Consider the following 14076-nt stretch of genomic DNA (forward strand, 5'->3'; position numbering starts at 1 on the left):
TTTTTTTTTTTTTGATGAGTTCAATATTTGCCAAACTGCTTTTGATTTTGAAACTGTGGTGACTCAAACAAGACTCATCTTTGAATGCCTGTCCACCTCCTGTTTGGTAACATCTGCAACACACAGCAGCTGTCTTTAAATAGTTTCAAGTCCCTACCGACTCGCATTTAACCTCGGCGAGTCAGTCGGCGGGGACATTCCTAACAGATGCCACATCTCCCTTAACTATTTTTAGCGCGCCTGCTTCTCGTCACCTTTTCAAGTGGACTGGCGCAGCCAATCAACCGCGTTTGCGCTCAGTCAAGCTAATCGTCGACGTCACGGCTATCATAAACATTTTGGCCGCCGGGTTCACGCCGAGTGTTTTGCTATTTGGCGTCGGCGGCCCCCCGACAGCTCTGAGCCGCGCTCTTCCCGTCAGACGGCGGCGTGACCTCCCGGTGGCCTCTTGCTCCAATAAACGCACAGCGCCACGCTAAATGGCTAAGCCCGGCTATTTGGACTGCTCCTTGGATTTCCTTTTTTTTTTTTTTAAGCTCATTCATCCTCTGAAAAAATCTCCCGCAGGAGCAGGTTTGATTTACTTGTGCTGATACGTTTGACAGAGCAGAGAGAGAAGCTCGGACGTACGCAAGGAATCTGTAGGATGAATCAAATTGTTGTTACGCAGGAGCACTAATGTGTGAATATTGCGATGATCATTTGGGTCAAGGCCAAAAAAGCTTCCGCACATTTGACGGCAATTAATTTTGATGGGCTGAATTGGATTTGGTGGCAAACAGATTGCAACAGTTAAACGTGTTAATGAATACACGCCGTGCTTTTTAATTACCTTCTTTTTTTTTTGATGGTTTGAGGTTCCTATAGGAGGTCATGAAATGTTTGCCTATAGCAGGATTGTGTACAAAAATGTTTGTCATTATAGTACTTTAAGTAAAAGTTTGTACAAAAACAAGCATCTTTTTTGTTTTGTTTTAACCTGAACTTTTTTCACATTTTTCAACTGTAATTAAAAATTTTAATTTGTAATTTGTCGACATTAATACCCGGGCAATTTTTTTTTTGGTATATTTTGTCAATTTCCAATTATTTTTAAAATCATTTAAAATTGACCATCTAATGTAAAATTCAGTAAAACTGAAATGGCAATGCTCTAACCAATCTGTGCTTAGGCCATAACAAAGCTATAAACCAACCTATAAAAAAAATAAATACATTTTTATGCTGGCATCAAACAAACAAAGGCACAGAAAACCCTTGTGGGGTTCATAAAAGTCCAGGTGTCAGTTTGATTAGAGAGCAGGACAAAGAGAAGAGCCACAGACAAGCATCAAACCCCTCTAATCCCTTAATCAGGTGGTCGTGTTGGTCTAGGAGATGCGAGGGGGTGGGGGTTGCGGTGCAGGCTTTAAAGGGGGCACGAGGGGTCAACCAGGGGACGCTTGAGCATCCGTCACTGGATCGCCACCCTTAACAAGTAGGAGGGGGAAAAAAACCAAAAAGAAAACACAACGCGCTAAATGTCACGGCCGTGAACTCCCACACTTGGCCGACACAAACATGTTTAGCTGCGTTACCCGGCGATGGCACGGCGCGGGTGGGAGCTATCTGATGGGGAACACCCGTATTCCAAAGTCCACTTGTCATCACATAAAATGAAAAAATATGGCTTCACTCCTACGCCCGTGATACTTTTTCCGTTGCCATAAAAAGAAGTCCACTACAAAATACAGTCCAAAATACCAAAAATGGTACAATTTGGAAAAATAGGAACTAGAATTTGTACATGGCACTTTTTGCTTAGTTCAAGTGAGAGACTTACCTTAGCTTTTATAACACGCACAGGAGTTACAGAGTTGTAAAACATCACTTTTCTGTCCCTTTTGTTAAAGTCAAGTGTCGGAATATTTTTAGCGAGAATGCTATAAAATATTGCAAGTCTTCCGAGAGACAAGACTAATTGCAACAGCACGTTATGAAGCTTTTAAAAAGCAAGAAAAGTGCTTCCGTCGGGACTGCTAAACATGCCTCGCATAAAAATCGGTTTAATTAATGCGACATAATTTCTGCCGTTTTTTTTGTCGTCCTTGATTTTGAAGCCACTTGATGCTTTTTTTCGTCGTTTAACCTGTAAACGAGTCCAAGCATTTTCTAGTGTGAAGGTGTCTTGTCGTCGAATGAATATGGAAAAAAAGGGGGGGGGGGGACCCACAAAATTCTGATTGCAATTAATAAATGATTGATGTATATAAATTTAAAAAAAAACCTGCGGCCACTTAACGGAAGACAGAAATTAATTACAGCCGGCTAATTTTTTGTTATTATCTCTGTCTTATATGGAATATATGAATGTGTAAAAAAACAACATAAATCTTTACTAATCAATTTGGTTTGGTTGACGACAGAGTACAAAGAAGAAAAAGTTTATAGAACTGTAGGTGGAAACGCAACAACAACAAAAAAAGCCCCATTCAATATATTACACATAAATTAGAAATAAATTACCAGCCATTTCAGGTAAAACTAAGTCAGAAAGCGCCGGAGGTTATTATGTTTCGAAGCGATAAACTCTTGACTTGCCATGTCAACAACAAGAGCGCACTCACACTGACGGCTAAACAAAGTCACGGCATTAATAACCAAAAACCGTATCGGCCCAATTTGACGCCTCGGTATGAAAAACCGGGCCGCCGAGTCGGCGTAGGAGTAGATGGAAGGCTAAAGAGAGGGGAAACATTGTCAAGCGCTGCCAGAAAAAGAACACCTGGGGGTAGCGGAGGGGGAGACGGCTCGATTCAAAGTGACAACCCCCTCCCCTACTTGGTACATCCGAGTCTACCCCTGTCCTTGGTGTTATTCCGCATCCCTCGCTCCCTCCCTCCCACCCCCACAAGCACATCTCCTTCCTCCACTCTTCTCCTCTCCTCTCCAACCTGCTCCTCAGACATGGGGTGAAGAGTTCACGCTGCTTCAAAGGGCTGCAGTGTGGAGACGGCGTGTCATGTGGGAGCCTGTAGACTTCACACACATCTGCTGCAGCTAACATTGATCGCCAAGCGATGCAGCCCGCTCCGCCTTGCGCCCCACCATAAACATAAGTCACCAAATAAGGTCAAAGCGACAAAAAAAATGATAGAGAGGGGAAAAAGGGCAGGGGGGGGGGGGGCGGGACTTCAGAGATAAGGAGACAGACAGTATGGGTGGGGTCAGTGAACGGCCACACACCGAAGGGGGCACGGCGAGGACAGCCGCCCAAAGCTAAGCGCAGCTTTCGCGTGATGCCAGATTACGACATTGTTGACGATTGACATGGCTGGATGATTACATTGCGTCGCCACGTGTGAATCATTTAAAAAAAAAAAAAAAAGGAGGATAAAGTATGTATGAATGTGCAGGCAGGTCAATGGTACTCAAAGTTCCTCAATGCTCGGACTGGCTTTTAATTTGCTCGCTAACGAGCGCCAGTTAAAAATCCTCAGAAGACGACGCGCCCCGTTCCTAAGAGGCGAGCACAACGTGTGATGTCACAGCGATGGCAAGTGACGGCTGTTACCCGCATTGATGCCACTCACCTGGGGCGTACACCAGCCTTTCCTCGCAAACACCCGTACTCATCTGCTGGCACGCTTTTAGCCGTCGGCGGCGGGGACTGTTTAGCCCGGCATAATTAGCCCCCAGACACTGCCAGTCTGTTTTTTTTTTTTTTTTAAGCAGATGTGGAAGACTGCATGAACAGTGTTTGTTAAAAAAAAAGCGAGGAGCGATGGATTGTAGGAAGATGAGAGGGAAGGAGGGGGGGGGGGGGTAGAAGAAGTGACCTAGTTAAAAACGGAATGATGCAACTCACGCTTACCGCACAATGTGCAGTAATGATGACAGCATGTCTTGTGTGGATTGGAACCCCTGCTACTATATCGCCGCTGATCTTTTGTGCCAACGCTTTCCAAGCTCTTGTGAATGTCGCCGTTACAGCACAGAGATGACCAAAGCCGGAAAACCAGGTGAGCTGAACTGTGATGTCATTTTCAGTCAACAATGGTGGCAAAATGGCCGTGCTCTGAGATGGATCAAATAAAACTGGGAGGAACAGCTACGAAGGACTTGAAATGTGTTTAAAGCACAGGGGGAGGGGCCAAAACACAACGAGCGTGGATTTTTAGAACATAACTCAGCGAGAAATGTGGAAGCGCTGTAACGATGACAACGTGGGCTGCATTGATTTCCCGCACACAGCTAAGACTAACCCCGCTCTGACTCGCCTCGCCTATCTATCTCTCTCTCTCTCGATGTGATTTGCGTATGATGCATCCTTATTGCATTACGGCTGCGCTGCCGCTGACCTTTCCGCAGTGGACACAGAGAGGAGGCGATTGTGCGGACGCCCTTGAACCTCATGACTGTAATCACATGTGACTGTGAACGCGCTGACCTTTCCGTGCCCCCCCCCCTTCTCCTCATCCTCACCCCTCCCCCACCCACCCCGGGGTCACTCCAGGGTCCAGACTCTTGTCAAGGCTGTCACTCTTCCCCAATCCTCTCCGTCTACTCTCCCCTCGTCCGCCCGTTGCCGTGGCAACCCGTCGCTGCGCTCAGAGGACAGAGAGCGAAGCGTCGGATGAACGTTTCGATATCTCTCGCCTAACCCGGGTCAACCGAGCTGCGGCGCAGACAATCTGACACGAGAGGGAAAAAAAACATGAAAGCTACATAAAGGACATCATCACAAAGCAAGCCTAACTACCGCCGAAGGTGGTCAACAATGTTACTTTTGTGACCGAGGGAGAAAAGTCCGCCACCGGCGGAATAGAAAGGTTGTCCGCTTGCAACACCTTATTACCGAGTTCATTATAAACATAGCACCCGGAACGTTTGTATTTTATTCGGACGTTTTCCAAATACCAAACGGACGCTGAACTTAGCCTGTTTGGCACACAGTTGACATTTTTAAATTGCCTGAGAGTCACTTCGCAGCAGTAGACAAACAACACACTCCAACGAGAGCCGACATTCGCGGCAGCTCATTTTGGATTAAAACAAGCGGCGGCCCGAGCGATTTAGCAATGACGCATCAGTGTCCGGAGGCGAAATCACTTTGCTCCATTAGCGCCTAACCGGCGAGGGGAGGGGGAGTCTTGGTTGCGTTAAAACGAGTGTCTCATTTTCTAATTGTTGGCCTCCTTTAAGAAATGAAAGCAGTCGCAAGTAAGTTTTTGGAGGTTGCTGGCAAAACGGTACAAACAATCTGGAACAGACCAGATTTACTTACACATTACTGATATAATTCCCATTATTTTGCTCTCAAGTGGTGTTTGTCTTTCACATCAGCGTGGAGAAAAAAGCCCAAAACGTATTTTATTTGATTATTTATAGATATCTTTTTGAAGTAATCGTCCAATTACTCAATTTTCAGAATTGTCCGCATTTATCCGAAACAAAAAAAAAAATAAATAAATCTACATACCACAGAAAGAAGAAGAATGCCCTTTTTGCCAATTTGTTTTGTTGGTGTTACTCAAGGACACGGTCACCTACTCGACCACTGAGCCGTGAGCCTTACAAAATGTTTCAGCCCGGCGGAGTACAACCGAGAATCGAACTTGCTGATCGGCCAAACCCGCGGAACGCCACAGCAAAAAATATCAATGGGAGTGCGTGACCTGGAAGCGTCTCGACGAATTCTCTCGGTAAATGCCAACGTTTAAAGGGATACCTCCATCGAAGAGGTCATGTTGTTGTCAGACGATTTATACACAAACTACTGGCTGGAGGTTGACGTGTGGGTCAAGGAGGATTTTGATCGTTTAACAAAGGACTGGAGATTGAAGCGAGCGACAGACTGTAAAAGTAATTATTTAAGTCAAGTTCCAAGACCAAATGCCACATTGGTGTTCAGAGCTTAACGCATTTTTTTTTTTTTTTTTTTAAATCTTACCTGATAACTTGATCAGCAACTCGGAGGCCACTTTCATGTTGATGTCTTGGCTCAATAAGCTGTTGTTAGCCGAGGGGCTCCCTTCCCTCGGTTTGAGGGACCCCGGACGTTCCGAAGCCGCCGACCCCGTGATAGCGTCCTGGCAGAATGTCCCGTGGAAGTTCGACGGGATTTGACACTGGGAGGCCGGTCTAGGACTCGAGGCTTCCTCGGTTTTGGGTTCTTCCTTCACGTGGTAGGGCGACTTCATCGCTTCTCTCTGGTTGGCCGCTGCGGAGGATAAGAAGTCGTAAATCAGCAATCTGAATTGCGTACATCTTGAAATATTGAGTGAACTTTTTATTTTTTTTGTGTGTGTGTGTTTGAAAGTAGGAAGTCCAAGTTTTGGTTCCTTCTGAATAGTTTTTAGGGTTTTCTAGCTGAGAACATCTTCTGCGCTACTTAGGATTTAGGAAGCTAATCCCCAACTGACAATATTGAGTTTGCTGACTTTCTTCTCAACTTGCGGCCTCCTACGAGTCTGTGATCCACTCCCATAGCGCCATCCGTAAGCAACACCGATGTGAATCACGGCATCGTCGTCTTTATCTCGCAATCTTTGTAGGAGCTTCTGGAGAAAACTGTCACATCGCCACTGCCGCTTTTCAGACGTCTTCGACAAGAATCTGGGCCACATCTAATCCGCCTTTAGATGAATAATTAATAATTAGCCACGGAGCAACTTCTAATAGAAGTCCTCTTTGTATCACACGTCGCATCTCATTACACAGTGCCGTTACGACACAAGACAACTAGCTTCAAATTTAGCACACAGTGTTTTCGAATCGCTCTTCGGGGAACATCGCTCACCATCAGACGCTTGTCTGTCCACTGGAGCAGGAATCTGGACCATCTCACCTAACATCTTTAACAAGCAAAGGCCCGCCAACCCCTTCATCCCACCTCATCTATCTGCGGTGACTCGGGGCCCCTCTGATTAATGGTCCTCATGCCATCGAGGTGGAGGGGTCGGCAAAGAGGGGGGGGGGACAGGTGCTGGTGTTCCAGGCCACCCGTGAGGTGAGCGATGCCACACTGCCACACCATGGCAAGTTAGGATTGTGTGTGCGCTCCATGTGAGAGGAGCGAGCAAAAAGAGAGAGGGGAGGGGGGGGGGGGCTGGGCTTGGTGGCATGGCGACCTTCAAGTTCACGGGCAGTGGTGTGGGGGTCACAGCCTGTACCAGCTGGAAATGTCACGTCGTCGGATGTCGGCGGACAGGCTAAGTATAACCTGGTCGGCACCTGGAAGGACGTCCTCTAATTAGAAGCGTGTCGGGGCATGTTGGATCAGACCAGGGTACAGGACATTTGCACCCCCACTTTACAAAACACCTATGAAAAAAAAAAACATGAGCCCATTCACACGCTCGGAGGAAAACTGGAGACAAATTAAAGGTGCAAGCGGAAACAAAAAGGCCATTACTCCCATTCCATTTCTCACAGCCATTTTGTACAGGATAGACCACTGTTATCAAATATATGGCACGGGGGCTGTTTTCCGGCCCCATCAATGAGATTTTGTGGCCCTTGACTTGACATCAAAGTTGAATATTATTGCAGCTCCCCCACGTTTTTTGTGAGGAAAGGATATTCTGAGACTCCTTGCAGATAATAAAGACTATACGACAGTGAGTACTGTTAAATTTAATGTTTAAAAGTGTCGCTGCGCCGTTTGTATTGAAATATCAGTTGCTTAAAATTACTCAAGGAATCGATGAAGTAACCAATAGGATAATAAATTAGTTTGTGACTGCGCAAATTGTGAAATAAATATGCATTATGGGTCTTTTTTTTTTTTTTCCTTAAATTTTTAACGACACTTTCCTGAGTCAGTAACGGACTTCAAATGTTGGTCATATTGCATTTCCTTACAGCTTGTTTCAAACATTTAACACCCTTCAAACAAGCAGCAATTTCATCCCGACAAAACTGAGCTCACACTGCAGCCTTTTGTCTGTCGGAATCTCACCAACACAACACGGGGACGGGTGTCCAGTTTTTCCTCGCGTGTCATCTTGCGACTCGAGCCGAGAAGCAGAAGGAGGGCATGTTTCTTCGAGACTCGTCATCTCGATCTTTTTTTTTTTTTTTCTATGAGTTTGAATGAACAAGATGTAAAAACGATTGTATTCTTTACATTTTGCTATTTCTATTTGCCTTCTTATGTCAAGGCACCGATGTAAACCAGACGTTGATCCAAAATAACAAGACTCCAAGTCACATAAACACATCAAGGGGAAGAGCATCGAGTTTTTCCTCGCACGTCACCTTGCGAGGTGAGCCGAGAAGCATCTTTCTGGGTGACTGGCCATCTCCAGCTCCCGAGTCAGCTCTCTTTCTGCCGCGGCGGCGGCGCTATCAGTTTGTCTGCGTGTTATCACAGCCTTGTGACATCTGCCAGCGACGCTACATACATCGGCGTTCTTTTCGCCCGTGCCCCCCCCCTTCCCCCCTCCCCTCGGCCGCCTCCTGCTTTTCTCGCCTCGTGCCTCATCCGTCTAGCTGCCAGCCGCTTGTCCGCCGCGCCTCACCTCTCGCTCTGCGGCCAGGCCCGCCGTCAAATAACTTCATTAGCTTTCCACCTCTGTCACGCCGGCCTGCTCTCCCTCTGACAATTGGCTGCTGTTTTATACCGGTAGAAGAAAAAGGAGGGGGAAAAAAAAAAGAAAAAGCGCAGGGCTGCGTCGGGCGGGTTTGAGAACCCAACAGGATCTGACGGCGTGCAAGACGGCGGCGGACAGCCATGCTGATGGCTGCAGAGGAGATGTATGGACAAGAGAGGTCACGCTCAAAGGGCCTTCCTGTGCATGTGCACTCAGGTGGAAGAGGAAATGGGAAGGCTATTCAGATCTACCACGTATTATATGGACAGCAACAAAGCAGACAAGGACTCCAAATATATCAAGTACAATGTCAGCAAGGACAGACTGTTTTCATTATATCGGTCGCACGCCCACTCCGTTGCACTCGCCCACTCCATTATGAATATTTGTCCAATGCGTTTTGACCTTTTTGTCGAGTCGCGTGCGACGCTTTTTAGGTCACCCAACGGACTTGAGTGTTCCCAACCTCGTGATTAAACATGCCTTGACTTGCAAGTTTACTTTCATTGGTTCCATTAAATTTTCTGTAAAGGACTTTTCACGTGATTCAGACACTTTTGAACACTTTGTTAAATAAAATTGACTGGTTGCTCTCCTTTAAGGTTTCGAGCCGTTCTTCATGTGGATGATTAGCTAAGGAGGTCAATTAACTGAATCGTTATTAGCAATTAGGTCCAAATTGATGATGTTCAAATACAAAGCTGCTTCTGTTCTAGGTGTGCTGGACGGTGTTAGTCTTCTGCCTGCGGTGCGAGGAGAGAATAATATGCACAGTATTCTCCTGGGGGGGGGGGGGGGGGGGGGGGGGGGGGGCAACAATCATAAGAGCGACAACACCTCCCACAATGCCCCGCGTGGCAATTACTCACACCCAGCCAAGGTCGAGCTCACAGTGCCTATGTCAGAGCGGCTGGGGTGGGGAGTGGGTGATGTCTGGAGGATGCCCACATGATTAGCTCTGGTCCACTGGGCACGGGGAAGGGAGGGGGGGAGGAGCGGCGTGGCTTTCATCTCAAAATCAAAATGTGGATCACGCCGGACGGCCGACGGCTGTGTCAGCATGCCATCGTGCAAAATCAAAGCGGATCGCCGCAATGCTCAATAGAAAGTCCTCTCCAAAATATGCTGCTACTGTTTTTCAAAATGGTGTCAGAAGTAGGATCCACGACACCCCCCCCCCCTCCCAATATTATGTCATGGTTCAGGGGGAGTTCACTGGCTTGGGGGAAGTGGATGGAACTCCTCATCTTTTGGCTTGCTCAGATGTCACTTCATCTGTCTGGTCTTTATATCTTTCACCCGCCGCCTCCCTTGCTTGGCCTTGGGGGACCGAGGCGAGGCGGGGAACCGGGGGTGTAAAAAGTAGGAGGAATGAGCTACCCGTGAACATACTCAATCTGGCTTGCCAGGGAGAAGTGGAGTCCCGAGAGGAAGGCCGCCCCCACCGATATTTTAAAAAGATCTGAGCCCGCGCTTCTTCTAAGTAGCCATTTTTTTTGGACAAAAGAGATACTTTGTGATCAAAGGGGCGGTATTCATTAAAGTCCATAATCATCGGGACTTTACTTCATTTTTTATATCCGCCCACATTCACCTTGAATGAGGGCCTCAACGTAAGATGTCCGCCGCCTGACACTGCGCTGACATTGGAAGAAGTCACCGCTGGCTCCTCCCTGGAGGAGCCCGGGCTTGATTGCACAGTCTGGAAGTGAAGTGCAACTGCCATTTGGAGTCGGGGGCACAAAAGGGGCGGGGGGCAGTTAGTTAACCGAGTCGTCCTAGTCCCCCCGGCGCATACTGGCTGGGTCACAGGATGGTGAGCCAAGGGCGCTAATCATTTCAAATTATAAATTCCTTTTTAATTATGAATTATGCATACATTTTTAATTAATCTAATGTTCCTGTTTTTTTTTCTCCCGAAGATCTCAATCTAATTACGCAGCATTAAGCGCGAGATTGGCAGCCGTAGCCTCGACCCCGGCGCCGAACCTCACCTGACCTTTTTCCATCAATCTTGCTGACGTCTCTGAGTGGCTCTTTTTATGGTCTGCAACACTACAAAATGCATCTAAACACGCGCTCGGGGGATAAACATTCCCAAAGAACGACCTGTTTGTCAAGTTGGTACAAACTATCTTTGATCCTTTTAAAATTCTGTGGTAATAAAAAAAACTAAAAAAAAAACTATCTCGACATGAATGGGAGCTGGTTATGAAACGTGGAGTCTCAGATTAAACTATTTATATTTTTCACATGAGCCAGGGTTGAAAAGTTTTGGTTCTTATCTTATGCTCAGGTTGCATCTGAAACGGAGAATTCCCCGCTGGCCTCGTAACCTCCGCATGGCATGCTATGAATTTGTCTTCATGCAAAGAATGTTTCACGGTTCAGTGTGAAGGTCTTCAGAAAACAACGATAGATGCGAGTAGCATATCAACTCCATATGAAGATGGAGCGGAGCTTCAAGACGCTCAACAATCACTCAGTGATTGAAACATTTGTCCATTGATGCTAATCAATGAGTTGTATGCTAACAATGAGAGCTCAGTTGGAAGCACCTTGATCCAACTGACAATACTCGTAACGCGTACTCACCTGATAGCTTCATAAGCAGGTCAGTGGCGGTCTTGGTGGTGATGTCCGGGCTGAAGAGGGAGGCCGTGGTTGGACCACTTGGGCTGGAGTGCACCCCGCCGCCTGCGCCCGGCAGGTCCAAGGAGTTGGCGCTGCTCCTAGGTCGCTCCCTGCCCATGCTAAATGGCGACAGGACAGACAGGTCCCTCTCCAGCGGCTCCTCCTTGACGTTGACGTGATTGGACGACGCCTCGCCCGGCGGGGACGACTGCAGCCGGGCGTCCGGATGCAGAGGGGACAGCCGGTTCCCCCTGGAGTCGGCCGAGCCGCCGGCGTCGCCCATCAGGGAGCCCTCGCCTTCGGTGTCGGTGGTGAGCTCCTCTTTCACCTTGACGTCGGTGCGGGGAAAGTGCTGGTGGCAGCGCATGTGGAGCTTCAGGCTGAAGTGACGGGAGGAAGTGAACGGGCAGAGTTCGCACTGGAACGTCTCGCCCCGGTCTTGGTGCTGATGGACCTGGGAGAAGAAGCCCAGGTGTCAAATTAGAAGATTTTGTATATTCTTGACACACGAGATCCGATTCTGGAATTTTCAGGGGTTTTATCGAAAAGAGACGGCGACTCACCTTCATGTGGGACTTAAGATTGTCTTTGCGGGCGCAGCGGAAGGGACACAGCGGACATTGGTGGCTTTTCAAGCCCGTGTGGATGACCATGTGTCTCTTCCAGTAGCTCTTGCGCTTGATGACCAGACCGCACACAGGACACTGGAAGGGTTTGCCGCAGTCTTCCGGTGAGCCTTGAGGATAGAGACGCCAAGTGACATTTACAAAAGGCCAATTAAAAGCAGCCTTTTTTTTTATGTACTGTGTGATAATGCTGCAGCTTTGTTCCTGTTAAGGAAATCAAATAGAAAGCCTTTTCAGCGTGAGGCAGGTTGGCAAGAAAATTGAACAAAGACCACTGCGGGAAATGTCAGTTGGAAACACCGGCAAAAACTTGAGGTGTTTATTTTTTTATGTCTCGATTATAGTTGTTGGCTTTATATCCGGCATCCATTACGGCTTAATTGGTCTTATTAGAAGGAGACATGATGGCATTACAAATTCTACGCCGGGCTGTCAGGACGGGCTTCATGAGTATTCCGGCCGTGTTCCTCGGTAAAAAACATCTGGTAATCAGTGTTTGGCGAAATGACTGCGCTCAGCCATTCATTGACCTGAGGTGTAAAAGCTCGAGACTGCCTATTTGCAACAATAAATGGCCATCTGCAGCCAGAGCGGAGGGGTGGGGGCGGGGCGGGGGGGACATTAAGCTTCTCGGGTGAAGCAAAAAAAAAAAAAAGGTACCTCGAGACATTCGAAGATTTCGATGCTAACCTAGCGAGCTAACGTAAGATGAACAAGCAAACGGTGTCATATGCTAACACGCTTTAGCGACGACTCGCAAGATTGGCACGAAAGGCAGCGTACGAATAAAGAACCCAGAGTGACGTCATTGCACAATTACACCTTCAATCTCCAGCGCATTGTTGATTAACACAAGTGCCTTGAAGGGCTTTTGCCGACAGCGGCCCGAGAGTTCGCTGTCTACCACCCGCACTTAAATCGTGTCTTAATAGCTATGCTTCAAAGGTATACGTCTGTGTACAATACATCACGGGCTAGTGTACAACCTTTTAAAGCACTCACTGGCGCAGCGACCGCCGCAGCCTTCGGAAAATGTACAGAATTAAATCAACGCCTCCGGGCCACAGTGAAAATGAGTATTTATTGCAAGGGGGTCATTTTTGATGGTCAAGGGTTTTTTTCCGCGTGGCTCCGTTTAGCCCAGGCCATCACTTTGAATTGTGCCCTTGCGAAAATGCATATGCAAATTGTAGCACGTTTGCGTTATGGCGTTAAATCAATGAACAAACAGATGAAACACTTGCCGTAGCTTTGCGTGTGTCGTTTTCCATTTGTTGTTATACCTCAAATGTCTTCTATCCAAAATAATTAGCAGTAAGTCGATTTTTTGGTTTATGAAGGAAACAATGGAAAATATCTATAAATTAAATTTTTAAAATATATTTTCTTATAATAATGACAATGTTCCTCGTAGAATTTCTGAGCACTGAGTGTCATTAAATAGATAACTTCGGAAATTTTGAGTCGGACATGTGGAGGATGACTATTATTTTCGAGGAATAGTGAATTTTCTTCTCCTAAAATATTTTTCTCTGCCTTTCTCCTCTCGTTTGTATCAATTTCAACTTTGACATCCACTTGAACTTCTTTCTTGTTATCACTACTCAATCAACGATTCTAAAAATCCTTCGCTTTTGTCAAATCAACCTCGGAGTTAATTATCTATCTTTGCGGAAGGAAGTGCGAGCCCGGACAGCGGGATGACCGCGAGTAAAATACAGTGCAGGAAAAACAAAATGGAGTTGGGAGCGCTAAATGAAAAAAAAAAAAAAAAGGAGCAGACGAACTGAGCACTAAATGGGCTTTACGGTGCGAGTAGCGCGGGGGAAACCAATAAAAAAACAAGGCATGGCCGTCAATAATCAAGGTCACATTTTTCAGTCTGGCGACCAAACAACATACCTGCATTTTTACAGCAGCGCTCGACCTTGACGGCTCGCCGGGTTACAGCAACCCCCGCCGCCCCCCCAGCCCCTCTTTCAGCACCACCTTTTTAACATGCAGATCACACAATATTACATCGGCCGCCTCATCCGTCTCAAGTCAATTTCATCCCGCCATTTTAGATTTGCTCAGGGTTGCGACACAATCCTTCAAAAAGTGCCCATCAGTCTCTTTGAAAACATTCTGTTCTTCCCTAAAGGTTACTTCGTCTCGCCGTCTCTCCTCTTTTCCCCTGTTTGGGTTACACGTGCGCATTTTCCAGAATAAACGGCCCGCGGGCGGCGAATGTACACACA

The 14076-nt window shown here is 47.0% G+C and overlaps 1 protein-coding gene across 3 annotated transcripts in view; it reads right to left on the minus strand.

The window, feature by feature from the left end:
- Window positions 1-14076, minus strand: part of znf827 (zinc finger protein 827) — a 38399-nt gene that overhangs the window by 9330 nt on the left and 14993 nt on the right. For all 3 annotated transcript variants that reach the window (XR_015065989.1, XM_085911183.1, XM_085911182.1), the window contains exons 3-5: window positions 11774-11946; window positions 11172-11664; window positions 5933-6202 (exon numbers count right to left, since the gene is read on the minus strand). Coding sequence is in view for 2 of the 3 variants with exons in the window: in XM_085911183.1 (XP_085767309.1) it covers window positions 5933-6202; window positions 11172-11664; window positions 11774-11946 (936 nt within the window). In the remaining variant the exon portion in view is untranslated. The remainder of the gene's footprint in view (window positions 1-5932; window positions 6203-11171; window positions 11665-11773; window positions 11947-14076) is intronic.

Source organism: Syngnathus leptorhynchus, chromosome 5, assembly GCF_054491065.1.
Source record: "Syngnathus leptorhynchus isolate UIUO chromosome 5, UIUO_Slep, whole genome shotgun sequence".
NCBI lineage: Eukaryota > Metazoa > Chordata > Actinopteri > Syngnathiformes > Syngnathidae > Syngnathus > Syngnathus leptorhynchus.